General features: G+C 58.7%; 1 protein-coding gene across 20 annotated transcripts in view; it reads right to left on the bottom strand.

The window, feature by feature from the left end:
• NCOR2 (nuclear receptor corepressor 2) overlaps positions 1–16,850 on the bottom strand; it is a 244,402-nt gene that overhangs the window by 96,417 nt on the left and 131,135 nt on the right. For 19 of the 20 annotated variants that reach the window (XM_058425856.1, XM_058425868.1, XM_058425870.1 and 16 more), the window contains 5 exons: positions 14,955–15,021; positions 8,696–8,868; positions 7,663–7,756; positions 4,662–4,840; positions 576–630 (listed from right to left, as the gene is read on the bottom strand). In XM_058425856.1, the coding sequence (XP_058281839.1) occupies positions 576–630; positions 4,662–4,840; positions 7,663–7,756; positions 8,696–8,868; positions 14,955–15,021 (568 nt within the window). The remainder of the gene's footprint in view (positions 1–575; positions 631–4,661; positions 4,841–7,662; positions 7,757–8,695; positions 8,869–14,954; positions 15,022–16,850) is intronic. The other variant, XM_058425863.1, reaches the window with a different exon arrangement.

Genomic DNA, 16,850 nt, shown 5'->3' with positions numbered 1-16,850 from the left:
TGAGCTTTAGGCCTCAGTTCCACACAAAGGTTTGTCAAAGAAGATGGGGACTTGTAGGCCACACGTCTGGCTTGGCATTAGAGGTGTCAGAAAGCAGTCAGTGACCCTCAGAGGGACCTAGAAAAGCTGGTCCCTCCAGTCCCTTTGAGGCATGCCACTCCTGCCTACGAAAACTTCACTGGGATGCCAGGCATGGTAGTGCTTCCAGAATCCACCCCCAGTTTGCAAGGACGCTCCACGCGGCCTTTGAGGAGCTGGCAGGAGACCCGGTTGGGCACAGGGGGCTCCAGGAAGCCTGGCCGTGCAGCTCTCCCTGGAGTTCTCAGGATTCCCAGGTGCTCAGCAACCTGAGGCTCCTCCTCCATGGGCCCAGGAGGCGAGGGCGGGGCCTGTACTGATCTATCTCCCAGATGGAAGGAAGGGATGGAGGGAGGGAGGAGGGGAGCATGGCAGCTGGAGCAAGGGGCCAGGCAGGCCAGGGCCTCCTGGGCAGGCAGGGAGGGCCTCCACCCTGAGTCCACGCAGCTGCCCACGGAGGTGGAGACTGAAGGGGTTTGGGGCGGGCAACGACTCACCTTCCTCTCCAGGAATGATGCGATCAGGCCAAAGTTCTTGGGATGCTGCATGAACCTGCGGGATGAGAAGGGCGGGCGTGAGACCTGGCCGAGGGGGGCTTCCCTGCGGGGCGGCCGATCGGCTCCCAGGCGCCTGCCATCCCCACTGGCCCAGCCTGGCGGGCACCGCCCCACTTGGAGCAATTAAGCCCAGGGGGGTGTGGGAAGGGCTGCTGCAGCAGACGGGAGGGGTGGGGACCCAGGGGTAAGAGAGGGCGTTCCTTGGAGTGAGTCACTGGCTTTAGCGCCTTTGAAAATATATTTGTTTGTCCTGCTGGAGGCGGCTTCCAGGAAAAATGAGGACATGACATGCAGCTCTTTGGTGGGGTTCCCCCCCCTTTAAAATCCGCTTTTGTTTCTCTCTCCAGCTGGATCTGGGAAGCAGGGCCTCACTCAGCCCACACAGGGTCTGCTTGGGAACATGGCAGGGCCCCACCAGCGAGGTCACAGCTCACCAGGCTGCTGGGCCTCCCCAGAAGAGCCGGGAGCAGAAGCTCTGAGTGCCCGTGGGGCAGCAGGAGGGGGCTGGCCAGCCAAGGAGGCGGCAAGCATGGACTTAAGTCGGAGGGCGGTGGTGGGGCGCTGGCACTGTCCCAACTGGCTTCCTGCGTAGCCAGGAGAATTACTGGGAAACCACTGGGCCCAGGCTGAAATGTGAGGGCCAAAGGAGCGGGAGCATGGTGGGGGCGGGGATGTGGGTCAAGGCCTGCTCCACCCCAGGGGTGCTGGGTGGAGTCCCTGGCCCCAGGCTCAGGCGTCCTGGCGACGTGCCACAGCCCCACGGCCTTCGCAGGGAGAGCAGCGGCTGCTAGCGAGGCTGGACTGTGGGCTCCCACGGAGGGAGGCTGAGCGAGCACCGGTGCCCGACCTGCCTGGCCCTCCAGATGGCTGGGCAGGAGGCCAGCAGGCCCCGCGCCTGCTTCCCAGCCAGACACCCGAAGATCCTGAATAGTCTCTGGTCTCTTCCCGGTGGAAGTGGTGCGGTGAGGAATGGCAGGCTCCCCTGGCCTGGGATCCCGCCTCGGGCGGCTGGCAAGGCCGGAGCCATCCTAAAGCCCTTCTCTTCCAGATAGGGAGAGTCCTTTCCTCTCCGCTCCCTCTCCTTGTCCCAGTGACATTTCCTTCCCTGCAAACCCCTCCCACGGGGTTTCCCCAGGCACAGCGGGGGCTCCCACGAGACCAGGAATCAAACTTGGGAATCTCCTGTCACCTGTTCCCCTCCCCAATACCTCACTTGCACCCCCTGAAGACGTTTATTAAAAGTTTCCTATGCCCTGCACACCTCACAAGGAAGGCCCTATCGCTATACCCATTTTACAGATGAGGAAATTGAGGTTCAGAGGGGGAATGGTCGCATGGCCAGCACGTGGTGGAGCCCCATGCCGTCAGTAGGTGATTTTCAAAGCCCCGAGTGCTATCAATTCCTCTGCACGTGAGACTTCAAACCAAGCCCACAGTCCTTGAGGCATGCAAGTGGCCAAGTTGTGGCTCACACAGGATGGAAGCTACACCAGCCCCACAGGCCAGCAGACAGCAGCCCAGCCTGGGTCCCCTGCCCTTCGGCTACTGAATTAACAGAGGGTGAAATTATCAGACCTGCAGAGCCACATGAGATCTTCCGAAAGTCTGAAGCCGCAGAAAGTCCCCCAGAACACCTTTTTTTTTGTATTTCAGAAAAAATACGTACACTAAAACGTCATGCCTACCAGGGGGAATGTGAATCTCGAACGCAACAGTAATTCAGTAATTCTTAACACCCGTGACTGTCCCACCATCACCTCCCTCGTTCAAAACTGTAAAAAGCATTCGACGGAGACTTTGATTTGATGTAGAAAGATCGTGCCTGCTATGGTGAGGCTGCAGGCACGAGCCACTAAGTTACGGAGTATTCCTACCCAGGAACCAAGCGCTGGTTCCTGTGGAGGATCACTCACTCTGTGCTGTGGGCATTCAAGGGCTCATTACCCCACCCCCTCTATTTTTATGGACGTTTCAACCTTTCCATAATCAAAAGCTACTCTTAAAAAATGTTTTCCACCAAAGACCCTCCTGGATAGCCACTGTGTCCTTTTCGAGTTCGGTATCTGCACTTGCGGGTCCACCCACCCCTGCCGGAGACCCAGAGTCACCCCATCCCTTAGGTCCTGCCTGGCACCTCTTTGGGGCCACAACCCTGGACCAAAGCCCAGGGCACTGGGGAAGGAGTGTCATTGCTTTGGAGGAAGCTCTTGTCCAGAGGCAGGGTCTTCCCCAAGGCGGCTCAGTGGCCTGCCGGGTGAACGTCGGGCAGTGACGGAGCAAAGTCTCTTCCCTGCGTCCCCTTCTGGCCAAGCACTGAGGCCTCCGTCCACACCTCAGTTTCCCACTCTCCTGCCTCCCAGAGGTCGGAGGTGCTCTATGTCCTGGGCAGGGAACCCAGCCCTTTACGTGCAAGTGATTATAGCAAGCTTGTCCAACCCACAGGCCACATGCAGCCCAGGACGGCTTTAAATGCGGCCCAATACAAATTCATAAGCTTTCTTAAAACCTTATGAGACTTTTGGCCGGGCGCGGTGGCTCACGCCTGTAATCCCAGCACTTTGGGAGGCCGAGGTGGGTGGATCATGAGGTCAGAAGATCGAGACCATCCTGGCTAACATGGTGAAACCCCGTCTCTACTAAAAATACAAAAAATTAGCAGGGCATGGTGGCGGGCTCCTGTAGTCCCAGCTACTCGGGAGGCTGAGGTAGGAGAATGGCGTGAACCCGGGAGGCAGAGCTTGTGCCATTGCATCCAGCCTGGGCGACAGAGCGAGACTCTGTCTTGAAAAAAAAAAAAAAAAAAAAAAAAGAAAGAAAGAAAACCTTATGAGATTTTTTTTAGCTCATCAGCTATCATTAATGTTAGTGTCTTTTCTGTGTGGCCCAAGACATTTCTTCTTCCAGTGTGGCCTGGGGAAGCCAAAATTAGACTCCCCAGAATTATAGCACACTGTCCCTAAGGCATGGGGTGGCTCAGCAGGGCCCACCACCTCCTCTGGGGACCCCAGGCCAGGGATGGAGGTCTCCTTCTGCCTGGATGTCACATTGCGGATCCTCACTGTGGGGTTTGGCCCCCTCAGACACAGCTTTTGAGAGAACTCGACTCCCGTCTCTGCTCTGCACAGCCCCCCTCCCTAGCCCCATTCACAAACCCTTCCCTACACAGCCTCTCCATTCCAGCTGGAGGAGTCTGAACCCTGCCTCCACTGTGTGCATGCTGTGTGGCCTTTGTGCACTGTCTGAACCTCTCTGAGCCTCCGTGTCATCAACCGTGTACTGGGATTGGCCTGGCTGAGCTGTCCTAAGGGACAGGAAGGGAAATGCATGAAGCTGAGAAGACACAGGCACAGTGATAGGATCACAAACCCACTCAGCCAGCAGCTACTGTCAAAGACAAAACAAAATAGAAACCACCAAAAGCCACTGGCCAGCTGCCGCCCTGCCCAAGGCTGCGGCCCAGCCTCTAAGTCCCTCCTGCCTTGTTCTTCCGACTCGCAGTGCCCTGTCTTACACACAGCTGCCCTTACACCTTGTACCACGTTGAAGTGTGTCCTCTTAAAATTCATGGCCACCCAGAACCTCAGAATGCGGCCTTATTTGGAAACAGGGTCTTTCCAGATGTAATTAGTTAAAGTGAGGTTGTATTGGGTTAGGCTAGACCCTGAATTCAGTGTGACTGGTGTCCTTATAAGAAGAGGAGAAGCACAGAGACAAAGGTCATGTGGGGTCGGAGGCAGAGCGTGGAAGGATGCATCTAGAAGCCCCGGAAGGCCAAGGACGCTGGCAGCACCAGCTGGGGAGAGGTCGGGAACAGGCTCTCCCTTACGGCCCCCAGAAAGAACCAACCCCACCGAAACACCAGGATTTGGACTTCCGGCCTCCAGAACCAGGAGAGAGTAAATCCCTGCGGTTTTAAGCACCCCCGGCATGCTCATTTGTGGTGGCTGCTGGGAGACAGCGTAGGCCTCAACAGGATGGAGGGAGGGGGGAGGGCCAGGAGGCCAGGCCAGGTGATGGAGGACTCACTTCTCCCGGAAGGTCTCCTTCTCCTGCTCACTCCACATGTTCATGACCTGGCGGTCTTTGTACACCTTCATGGGGTCGGCCATGAGCCCGTTCATGTTGATGAACTTGATGCGCTGCTGGTCGGCGTCGTACAGCATGGGCGGGATCACGGCCAGCTGGCGCATCTGCTTCTCCAGGTTCTGCAGGGAAACGGAGGGCAGGGTCAGAGGCCCGGGGGCGAGGTGCTCCGGCCAGCGCAGGGGACCCAGGGAAGGCACAGAGGGGACGGATGTTCTGCGCCAGAGCAGGGAAAATGCAAAACCGACAAGAAGGAGAATGATGAGTTTAAAAATAATAATAGCTCGTGCTGGGGGAAGGGAGAATGTAAAGGCCTCCCCGACAGGTTTATGGTGGGCAGGACTGTAGATTCAATGCAGAGAGCAGCAGCCGCCTTCTCTGCAGTGGGAGGGGAGCCATGAATCTTCCCTTTGGAAATGCAAGCGCCGTAAAGCACTGTAGGAAGTATGCTCAGCCCAGCTGGGCCCAGGGAGCCCGGGAGACAGCCCGGCCTCCCAGGTTCGGCAGGCAAGAGTGGGCCCTGGGGTCTGGCTGGCCCCACGGCATGCAGGCAGCCCAGGGGCGCAGAGAGGGTCGGCCGCCTCACTGGTGGAGAGGTCTTTCCTTCCCCCGCACTACACGCCCCCTCCCAGCATTCCGCTCCTTCAAAGGGCCCACCTGGGATCTGGCCTGTCCAGCCCTGCATGCGGCAGGAGTCAGGCGGCCGCTCCTAATGCACTGGGATGACTATTAAGAGGCTCTGAGCCGCCACTCAGCTGGGCTCACTTCCCCAAATCTCGCAGCCAGCCAATTACTGGCGATTAATTACCCATCTCCGGAGGCAGGCAAGGGCTCCGCGTAGCCAAGGTCAGGCAGTTCAAACGATCCAGCTGCCCGGCCGCCCACATCCAACCTCTTCACTCAACGTGCAGGACTCCCAGCCAGGGGCCGGGTGCGGGGCACAGCTCTGACCCCAGGGTGGGAGAGGATCCCCCGAAGAGGCCGGCGTCTATCTCCCAGACCCTTGGAGCTGTCCCCTACACCCCTGATACAGAACAGCAACCTTCCTCGGGTGTCCCAGGGATGTAATAATGGCAGGACCCCCAGCACGGCCACAGGCAGGACCTCTGCTCCGCCCTCCCACAGCTGCCTTCCTGTCCTTCCCATGCCGGCCATGTGCTCTGACCGCAGGAAGCTCCCAGAAGGATGGGAAGTGCCTGTCCTCCGGCCCAGCCCCTTCCCTTGCACACTCCCAGGGCACCTCAGGTCACCCCAGGCTGGCTGGGGAAGTTTCTGTCCCAAATTCCACTTCCACCCTTCACCCCAGGCACAGCATCCTTGATGTCCCTGAGGACTCTGATTACTGCATTCCCATATGGCCAGTGTGTGTGTGTGTGTGTGTGTGTGTGTGTGTGTGTACACGCAACAATCAGCCCAGGTGCCACACCCTTGGCCATCAGGTGAGGAATGCAGAGGAGAGGGCCACCGGCCTCCTCCTTCCAGTGCAGACTAAACCCACGTCCAATCTCTCTGCGGGATGTCCATAAGTGCACAGCGTCCGTGAGACAGGGGCTGAAACGGCCCAGCTCCGGCGCCCAGCCTTCGAGGGCCAGGCCCTGTGGCTGTGCAATGCAATGGCTTTCTGAGCTCTGTTTTCTGTCAACTGGATGTTGTTGTAAACAAAGACGTACCACGAGAAGTTTTAAAATGAAAAATTATGTTTTAATGGCCAGATTCATCTTTGGATCGCCTGCATCAGAATCAAGTGGGTGGCTGGGTAAAAATGCGGATTCCTGGGATCTGCCCCAGACCAGCTGAATCAGAATCTCTGGTGAGAAACTGCAACTTAAACCGGCCGCCCCCTCCCCGGGGCCCCTCCATCTGTCTAATCTGAGCATCAGCATCGCAGGGCAGCGCGTTCTGTTGTCCAACAGAGCACTCTGCAGCCAGGGAGGTGTTTGCTGTCTGCTCCGCCCAGGAGGGGAGCTGCCAACCACAAGCGGCTGTCGAGCTCTTGAGATGTGTCAGATGCAACCGAGGAACTGAATTGCTAATTTTATCCCATTTTAATTAATTTTGATTTCAATAGCCATGCGTGGCTCTGCTGTGCTGAGCTGAAGGGCTATAATCTCCCATCTGGACAAAAGCTCTCCCTGGACAAAAGTCCCCAGAAGGAAGAAACGTGCCGTGGCTGCCTCGTGTCTGCCGTGGTGTTGGGAGCAGGGGGTAGTGTCATCATGGATACCTGACCCACAGGACCCGGGAGAGAACAGGCTGATACCAACTTCCTCCCCAGGAGAAAAGGCTGCCCCTCTGCTTTCTGGCCATCTGTGGGCCCCAGCGACGGCAACCAGGGTCACCTAGGCTGACCCCAGGGTGTCCTGGCACCCCAAAGAGGCCTGAGGGGAAACCAGCCCTGCTCCAGCCAGGAGGGCTGAGGTGCCTGCGAGAAGGTCGTGGCTGCGTGGACAGGTGGCGTGCTGGGAACTCATCGGCCTGCGCCATGCTCCGCCCACCCCGCCAGGCTCTGGGCCCCGGAAGGTTGACCCTGGAACCCACTCCCGCCCCTTGGGCTTCTGGCTGGACTCAGCCAAAGGGAAGTTCCAAAAGGAGGCAGGAGATGGGAAGAGTGACAGGCGGGGTCCTCATCCCCCAACCCCCTCCCTGCTGTGGCATCTGGATCGGGGAGCACCGGGGCCCTCCCTGCAGGGGGTCCTGCCACCCTCCCTCTCGGACACGTTAACGCCCCTCTCTCCGCTCGCCCCTGCAGGCCTGGGACGGGCCGCAGCTTCCTGAGGCTGCCAGTCCTGGGTACCTCGATACCCACCTTGATTCCACCCGCACTTCAGTGGCAAAGCCCCTTGACGTAAACCACCCGGGAGGTGGCTTCTGGCTAGGGCCTCTGCACCCTCGCGGGGGATGCCAGGGAAAAGGAGCTGAGGCCGGGGCCAGGGCCTGGACTCACCTCCTGCTCTGAGAGGCCATCGATGATCTCCGACACCTCGTGCTCGCTGCGGGCGGCCGACATGGACAGCCCACTGCCCCGCTGGCCCACCCTGCTGCGGGGACCAAGGGGACACACTCAGGACCCGCCTTTTGGTGGTCGGGGACACTAGCAGACCCCTGTGGCGCAGCCCTGAGCCCATACCCTCCCCAGAGGAGAAGTGTGGGCAACAACCAGCAGAGGGGCCGGCCCCACACCCGGGGTCCCGGGGAGGCGTGGAGCCCCCACCCCAACCCAGCGCGGCCAAACCCCGTGACACGGGCAGCTCAGTTCCTTCCTCTCTCCTAAAACACCCTGAAAAGCCCAGCCACAAAGTTCTGGGTTCAAAGCCCAGCTCTGCCTCTTCGGCCCTGGGGCAAAGTGTTTCTCTCTGTGCCTCAGTTTCCTCCCCTGTCATATGAGGATTCAAAAGTGGCACCGGGCTGCCTAGGGCTGTTGTGGGGAACTTAATGAGACATGGCTTGTGAGTTCGGTTAAGGGTGAAAGGTGTTGTTGCTATTATTACCAATGAATCGCCTTGTCTGTGTATCCAAAGAAAAATGGCCATAGAACCACAGCTGCCTGTCAACAGGCAGCCAACAGCCCCGCTCACACGGGGCCCACCCAGGCCTCATAGCCACTGGGGGAGGCTGGGAGCCTGGTCTCTTAGCCACATCTCTCCCCTTTGTCCCACACCAGGGATCTCAAACTCAGCTGCCTTCAGGGGTCGTGCAGGCCCCAGAAATGAGTGAAGCTGGCAGGTGCACGCTATGGCACACGGGAAGGAGTGCTTGTCCCCAAAACGTATTTAAGTTCCAAGTAAGTGTTAGGCCAAAGAGGCTCCACGTGACACACGCCAGCGTCTGGTAGGTCCCCGGCCACCGGCCTGAGAAGCTGCTGCGCTGTTTTGTTCCTTCCTGGCCGGGCCACCTCTGCCGAGGATGCCTGGAGCTGACCCCGAGCCCTGACGTGGGGGGCCCTGACGTGGGGGGCGCCGGGCTCGGGCCCCGCTCACCTCTGCATGCGCTCCTGCAGCTCGCGCTGCTTGCGGATCTCAGGGAACTGCTTCTCGTAGTACTCGCGCACCTTGCTCTCCTTGGCCCGCCGCCGGGGGTTGTTCTCGATGCGCTCCACCTTCTTCTCCCAGGCCTCCATGAGCTGGTCATAGCGCTGGCAGAACTTCTGCTCCTGGGAGAGCGCGGGGCGCACTGCAGAAGATGCTCCTGCACCTGGCACCCGCCACCCTGCCCCTGCCCACTCACATGCAGGCAGACAGACAGGTGCGCGCACACACACACAAAGTCACACAGGCACACACACATGCAGTCACACAGGCAGGCAGACACACACACACAGTCATCCAGGCAGACATATGACAGACACACACACAGTCCATCACACAGGCAGGCAGGCAGACACACAGGCAGTCACACAGGCAGGCAGACACACACACACGGTCATCCAGGCAGACATATGACAGACACACACACAGTCACAGGCAGACAAACAGGTGCACACACAAGGTCTCGCAGGCAGACATGATGGACACACATAGAGTCACACATGTAGACACACAACAGACACATACATGTCACACAGGCAGATGACAGAAAGACACGCACATAGTTGCATGGATATCCAGCAGACGGGGGCCCCTGAAGAAAACCCACAGACTTCCCCTGAGGACATGGTCACCTCCCTTGCTGGTGAACTGGCCACCCAGTCCTGGCCTCCTCTGCAGCGGCCTGGTCCCAAATGGAAGCCACCCGCCACATGTGGCTCAATTGAAATCACAAATCAAGTAAAATTTAAGAGTCGGGCTCTAGTTCTCCCCAGACACACTTCCAGTGTCCAGCAGCCACATGTGGCTGGGGCTCCGGCCACACCAGACAGCCCAGACAGAGCCCACTGCCACACCACAGGAAGCTGTGCTGTACGGTACGGGGTGCGGGGCCCGTCAGCCCCGGGGAGGGGTAGCCCCCAGAGAAAACCGCATTCCAAGCAGTTCCTCATTCCCCAGCCTCACCCCAAGGACCAGCTGTGAGGACCCCAGCAGCTCCCAGAGAGGAGGCTCTGCCCTCTCTCCAAGACAAGGAAGTCCCTCTCCACATCTAACCACAGTGCTGCCTGCTGCATGTCCTTTGAGAAGAGATCCCCAATCAGCCCGGAGCATAGCTGCCTGGCTTCCACATCTCCAAGGTGACTTGTGCAAGCGGTGACCGGGGGTGGGGGGTGGGGGCAGGGAAGGGAACGCAGGGCGAGCCACCCACACAACCCCAGTTACTCCACCTCTAAAAGCTGGGGGTGGACAGATGGTGTGGTCTGGGAGCCTCCACAAACACCCACTTGGCACTTCGGCCCAATCAGAAAGCCCCTCTCTGGTCCTGGAGCCTAGACACCCCAGCCCCACCCCACCCCATATTCCAGCTTGTGACCAAGGGCAAGCTGTGCCCTCCATCCTCGACAACCCCGTGACCATGACAGTCCCCACGAGGTGGTCAGGCTGGTGCTGGGTGGCCCCGAACCTAACCCTATGCACGCAGGCTGTGCCAGGAACGCGCTGGAGATCAAGAGGCAGTTCTGGTGACAGACAACAGCCACACGTGCTCGGGGCAGTGGCTGCTAACAGCCCCAGTGAGGGATGGGGACTGCAGGGACGGCAACAACCAGCCCATGCCACCTCGGCCCCTGTCCAAGAGACCCCAGGCTCATGGGTGAGAAAAGCTCGCCTCAAGCCAGCAGAGGAAAGTCACGTGGTGACTGGTGCAGACCAGCGGGCGGAAGCCAGCAGGCCACTGGCCAGCGGGGCCTCGGCCTGTCCACATTGCCTGCAGGGCGCCGGCAAGACGGCCGGGCTCTAGCTGGGTCCCTCATGGAGTGCACGGGTGGCAAAGGCCTCCAGCAGTAGTGTACCTGAGGGGACATCCAGACACCTCCATGGCCCCAAGCACTGGGCTCTGCCTTCTGCTCAGGACAAGGAAGTCCCCCTCTGGGTCTAACCACAGTGCCACCTGCTGTAGCCTGTGCCTATATCCACTGTGCTGGGTGTGCACTCGGCCTGCCTCGGACAGCGCAGAGCGGGCAGCTCCAGCCTGGCCTGGGTAGCAGGGAAGATGCTCGTTGGCGTTTTTCTACAAGGGCGGACCCACTGGCCAGGGGAGGAAACAGATCCCTTCCTCCCCTCCCTCTCTGTCTTACACACACACACACGCACACACGCACAGGGAAAGACTGGAGCCGTCCCCCTCCCGCCCCCCACCCCCGCCGGCTAGTCTGCGGGGTGCTAGTAGCGCAAATCCACCAGGGAGAAGGAGCAGGCCAGCTATGCCTCTGGGACCACAGACTGAGCCAGCCTCTCAGCCAGCTGGGCCTCCAGAGGGTCCGGCTCAGCTTCCCAGGAGACGTGGCAGGCTTGGGGGGGGCTGTGCTGGTGCTGAGGATCCCATGACAGGGACAAGGCCCTGCTCTCTGGGAAGAGGTGGGTCCCAGGAACCTGCTAAGATGTGGGGGTCCCCGGGTCTGAGGGGGGTATGACTCCCCAGTGGGGTGAGGCAGGCACACTGGAGTTCTCGGCCGAGCCCCCCCTCCCCAGGCCTTACTGAAATCAATGAAGTCAGGGACTTCGGCTTCTTATACAACAAAGAGACCATCCTAATCGCCACCGCAGCTTCAGGGGGTGTTGAATTTGTTTCCATCCCTCCTAAGATGGGCCACGAAGCCACACTGGACCCTTCTTGGAAGTCCTTGGTTTCTGCCTGACTCTTCTCTAGCTTTAAATAAGCCGATTTCTCCTTCCACCCCCTCCACAGACCCCCCAAGGAGCCACTGGCGATCTTTAAAGAACTCAAGCCCACCCCAACTCCACCTCCGGCCTGAGCTCCTTCCAGCAGCTGCAGCGACCCTTTTAAATGGAAATCAGATCCTCTCCTGCCCTCCCGAGATGAGCCTTCACCCCCAAGAGGGGAACCACGGGGGGCTGTCAAGGAGGCGGCAAGATCACTCTGAATTGGCAGTCATTTTAGGTGAAAATGAGGATTTCCTTCCTCACAGGAGACAGAGGGGGTGTATTTATTAGGGGTGAAGGTCGGTGCCTCTGCACCTATTTTCCAATAGTGCAACAACAAACATGTTTATATTCATATCATACACACAGAGCAAATACAAGGCAATGGTAACCGTGGCTGATTCTAGGTGGTGGGTATATAGATGTTCCTTGTACTCTTCTGTCAAATTTCTTAGAATAAGGACTTTGGATTCTTTACTACAGATACATGTATTAAGAATAAATTCGGTGTCCCACTGCATTCGGAATAAAACCTGAATGTTCCATCCTAGCTTGAGGGCAGATGTTTCCGGGCGATCTGGCTCCTGCTGCTGGCCTGCCAGGTTCTGTCCCAAGCTGGTTCCTGCCTCAGGGCCTCTGCACTTGCTATGCCCTCTGCCTGACACCCTGACTCCCAGATCTGCACAAAGCCAGTCCTTTCTGGTCATTCCCACCTCAGCACTGAGGTCCCCAGCCCATCTGGAGAGTCTACCCCACTGCGCAGCTCTTCTCCCCGCATTACTGGCCTGTCTCCTGGCCTGTAACACACCTGGGCACCCGGCAGCTCTGTATGGGTATCTCTTAACTTGATAAACAGATTGGGCGCTCGTTTCAAGAGCCTCTTGCACCAGCCCAAGTGCCTGTGGGCACCATCCAGTCAAGGTGGGGGGTCTGAGGAAGCCAGGCAAGGCACTGCTGGACAGCCCACCTCTCCTTACCTATGAGCAGGGCTTGGGTCCCAAGGGCTGCCCACAGCTTCCCAGGCACCAGCATCTGGCTGGAAGTGTCTCCTCCCTCTAGCGCCCAACCAAGTTTGGGGCCAGGGCAGGCAGGTAGGGCCAAGGGAAGACACTCCTCCCATATAGCATAGTCCCTCCTTCCAAAGCCAGGTGCCAGGACCTCCTGCCCCAGCTAAGCCCCTCACCTGGCCCCACGTGCCCACACACCTGCCCAGGACCCCATGCCTACACAGGGTCCCCCTCCCCAGGCACTGCTCAGCCCTGCCATGTGGCCGCTCACCACACCACCATACCCCACACACCCTCCTGGGCTCTCTCGGAACTGCCCCTTGGGGGTTCAGAGCGTGGGCTCAGGAACCAGGTGGTCTGAGTTCAAATCTCAGCTCCACCACTTCCCAGCTGTGTGACCTAGGGCAAGTTACTTAACCTCTCTGTGTCTCGATTTCCTCATCTGAAACATGTGGCTGACCAAGCGCCCACCTCACAGGACTAAATGCCCTAATGTATGGAGAGCACTCAGAAGAGCACCCAGAACACAAAGGGCACCGGAAGGGCAGGGTGTGCGGGCATCCTCCTCGTCCTTACGCACGAGCTGTCCCTGCAGCCTGCAGGTCTGAGGACAGGGCCCGTGTCACAGCAACTGTGAGCCTCACACACAGTAGGTGCTCTGTGACTGCTGGCATCCAGGTCCCGAAGGCACTGGATCAGCTAACACCTTGTCCCGGCCCATTTCAGTTCAAGCAGCACTTAGTCATCACCTACTGTGTACCACAGACCCACAGGCGCTAGGCATGACTGAGCCAGGCCTGCGCCTGGGAGGGCCTCTCTGGAGGATGGTACCCAGCAGATCTGCCCCTGGAAAGCACACAGGGAGCTGCCTCGCAGGCCCTGCCCCAATACAGCTGAGGGAGGGAGGAGGTGGGGCAGGGGGCTGCAGCTACGACGGGAGCCCCTCCACCCTCCAGCAAACCTAGTTCCCAGCCCTTGCCACCTCTCCTATCCAAGAATCCCAAGGCAGCAGTCCCCATCCAGCCCGCCTCTTCCCCAGGTGGGGACCTTCTCAGGGCCTCCCCAGCCTTATCCCATTCCCTACCATGTCCCAGCAGCCCCTTAGCTTGGGTGGAGCCAATGACATCATCCCCAACTGTAGAGAAAGTCCCATGAGCCAAAACCAGGCGGCCCCACTCCATCTCCCCGGCATCAGCCACTGGTTCACAGGACCCAGGCCCTCTCTTGGCCTAACCAGAGCATCGGTGATATCGGCCGAGAAAGGACAGCTCTCTCTGGCTCCCACCTGCTATGGGAATTCAGGTTCAGTTTGTCAATGTTCTAACATACGGAGTTGAAAAAACTGCACAGAAATTAAGGGGCCGGGCGTGGTGGCTCACACCTGTAATCCCAGCGCTTTGGGAGGCTGAGGCGGGTGCATCACCTGAGGTCAGGAGTTCAAGACCAGCCTGGTCAACATAGTGGAAACTTCTCTACTAAAAATACAAATATTAGCCGGGCTTGGTGGCGGGCGCCTGTAATCCCAGCTACTCAGGAGGCTGAGGCAGGAGAATTGCTTGAACCCGAGAGGCAGAGGCTGCAGTGAGTAGAGATCCTGCCACTGCACTCCAACCTGGGTGACAGAGCGAAACTCCATCTCAAAAATAAATAAATACATACATACATACATAAAATGAAATGAAATGTAATGAAATGAAATGAAGGCAAGACTGGAGTTGAAAGACAATTCCTGCCATCTACCCCCAACAGATGTTTCCAGATACAGCCATTCCTTTCCTGTTGAAGCCCATCTGAGTCCGTGCTTCTTCCCCTGACAGCTGGGAGAATACTCGACCCTGATCTCCTCCGGGGAATGGGTGATGTCCACAGCCGCCTGAAACCACCACCACATGCCTCTGGCACACCCAGCCTCCCCGCCGTGGGCTGAGATCCACAGCCCACAGTGAGAAGCAGGAATCAGCATCCTTTTCTGTGTGGATGAGGCCACGGGCCACAAATGCAGGCTCAGGGAAAGGGGGCTCAATGCTTGTCCACTGTCTCAGTTTCCCTGAGCCTGGACCTGGGCCCGGTGCGCCAGGAAAGGCTATTTGTAAGGGTGCGCCCTGCGGCCCCTGCTGCCCAGCACACAGCCCACCCTGACCCTCCACCTCTCTCCAAAACCTCTCTTTCTGCCTGAAAAGCCCAGGACAGGTCCCGTGACCAGGGCTTAGCAACTACTTTTCCAGGCCAACATTTTGCTTTCTTCCCTTCCAGGCTGGAGGAGGGGCCATAGAGCCCCCCGCCCCCACCCATCCTGGGGCCTTCTGGAAGCAGCTGTTGTCTTTCCTCCTTTCCTGGCCGGCCTTGGCTTTTCCTCCGCAGCCTGGACGCTCAGGGAGGAGACAGCTGCGGAACTGAGAGGGCCCCGGCAGGTGTGGCCCCCTGTGCGCTCGATGCTCCCCGGATCTCAAGGAAAGCTGATGGGGGCCACGGCGTGGACTTACCCATTGTTTCCGAGCGTGATTCCTCCTCTTGAAGTACAAGATCAGCTTCTTCCGCATCGCCTGGTTTCTGTGCAGGAGGGAAGCGGCAGACGGGTCAGCCCGGCCGGGCTCAGGCGCTGCACCCCGTGCCATCCTGTTTGCTGAGAGTGAGCCCCGAATTTGCCCCGTTATTGGTTCTCAGGGAGATAAGACCCACCCGTATCGTATCCCCAGAGAGACCCGTGAGCTGCCAATGTGCATCCTTACTCCCCAGCACGCGAGGCAGCCCCTGCCAACATTTACGTTGAGCCCAGTGTGCAGACAAGAGGGTTCCCAGAGCCGAGGGGCCTGTGGCTTCCCGCCCCCGCCCACGTGCACCCCGGCAGCCACACCTGCCCATGGAAAGATGGCCACAGAGAAACAGCCACAGCCTCCAACTAGGAATACAGGCCACGGAGCCCGAGACCCCGAGACCTGCTGCCGCCCACAGGCCAGGTGTCAGGGTGTGGCCTGCGTGGCCCCAGGATTGGCTCCAACCAGGTGCTGTGCACGGACCTCCAGCACACCCAGTCCTGCTGCGGTGGGAGGGACAGAAGCAGTGTGGGGCAGCTGGTGAGGCCACCAGGCATGGACTTCAGGAAACCCCCGGGGGGCTTCTCAGACTTCAGGCCAGGGCCCATGGGGTCTCAACCAAGCAGGTTACACACACCACTGCAGGTTCCAAGGGAAGCAGGCACATCCTGGGAGACGGGAGTTTCAGAGAGAGAGGGAGACAGAGACCCAGAGACAGAGGGAGACAGAGACCCAGAGAGAGAGAGAGACAGAGATGCTGAGAGAGGGAGACAGAGACTCAGAGAGAGGGAGACAGAGACCCAGAGGCGGAGAGAGACAGAGACCCAGAAAGAGGGAGACAGAGACCCGGAGAGAGAGAGAGACAGAGACCCAGAGAGGGAGAGACAGAGACCCAGAGAGAGACAGAGACCCAGAGAGAGACAGAGACCCAGAGAGAGGGAGACAGAGACCCAGAGACAGAGAGACAGAGACCCAGAGACAGAGACCCAGAGAGAGAGACAGAGACCCAGAGAGAGGGAGACAGAGACTGAGAGACAGAGGGAGACAGAGACCCAGAGAGAGAGAGAGACAGAGACCCAGAGACAGAGGGAGACAGAGACCCAGAGACAGAAGGAGACAGAGACCCAGAGAGAGAGAGAGGCAGAGACAGAGGGAGACAGACCCACAGAGAGAGGGAGACAGAGACCCAGAAAGAGGGAGACAGAGACCCAGAGAGAGGGAGACAGAGATGCTGAGAGAGGGAGACAGAGACCCAGAGAGAGAGAGGGAGACAGAGACCCAGAGAGACAGAGACCCAGAGAGAGAGAGACAGAGACCCAGAGAGGGGGAGACACAGACCCAGAGACAGAGAGAGACAGAGACTCAGAAAGAGGGAGACAGAGATGCTGAGAGAGGGAGACAGAGATCCAGAGACAGAGGGAGACAGAGACCCAGAGACAGAGGGAGACAGAGACTCAGAGAGAGGGAGACAGAGACCCAGAGACAGAGAGACAGAGACCCAGAGAGAGAGGGAGACAGAGACCGAGAGAGAGAGGGAGACAGACAGGGAGACAGAGGTGAGAAAGAGACTGGAAGAAGGGGAGACACAGAGACGGAGATAGAGAGATGAGATCGAAGAAAGGACAGAGACCTGGAGATGGACAGGAGATGAGACTGGAGTGAGAGAGAGGATCAGAGAGAGAGAGAGAGGCAGTCAGAGAGAGACAAGATCCAAAGGAAGGGGACAGAGACTCAAAGGAAGATGAAACTAGGAGAGGGAAAGAGAGAGAAGTGGGGAGAGGGAGAGAGACAAGACCCAAAGAAAGGGGACAGAGACCCTGAGACAGGCAAAGGGAGGGAGCCCTG

Source organism: Hylobates moloch, unplaced genomic scaffold (genome assembly GCF_009828535.3).
Source record: "Hylobates moloch isolate HMO894 unplaced genomic scaffold, HMol_V3 SCAFFOLD_12, whole genome shotgun sequence".
NCBI lineage: Eukaryota > Metazoa > Chordata > Mammalia > Primates > Hylobatidae > Hylobates > Hylobates moloch.
This window is presented reverse-complemented; position numbering and strand designations above follow the sequence as displayed.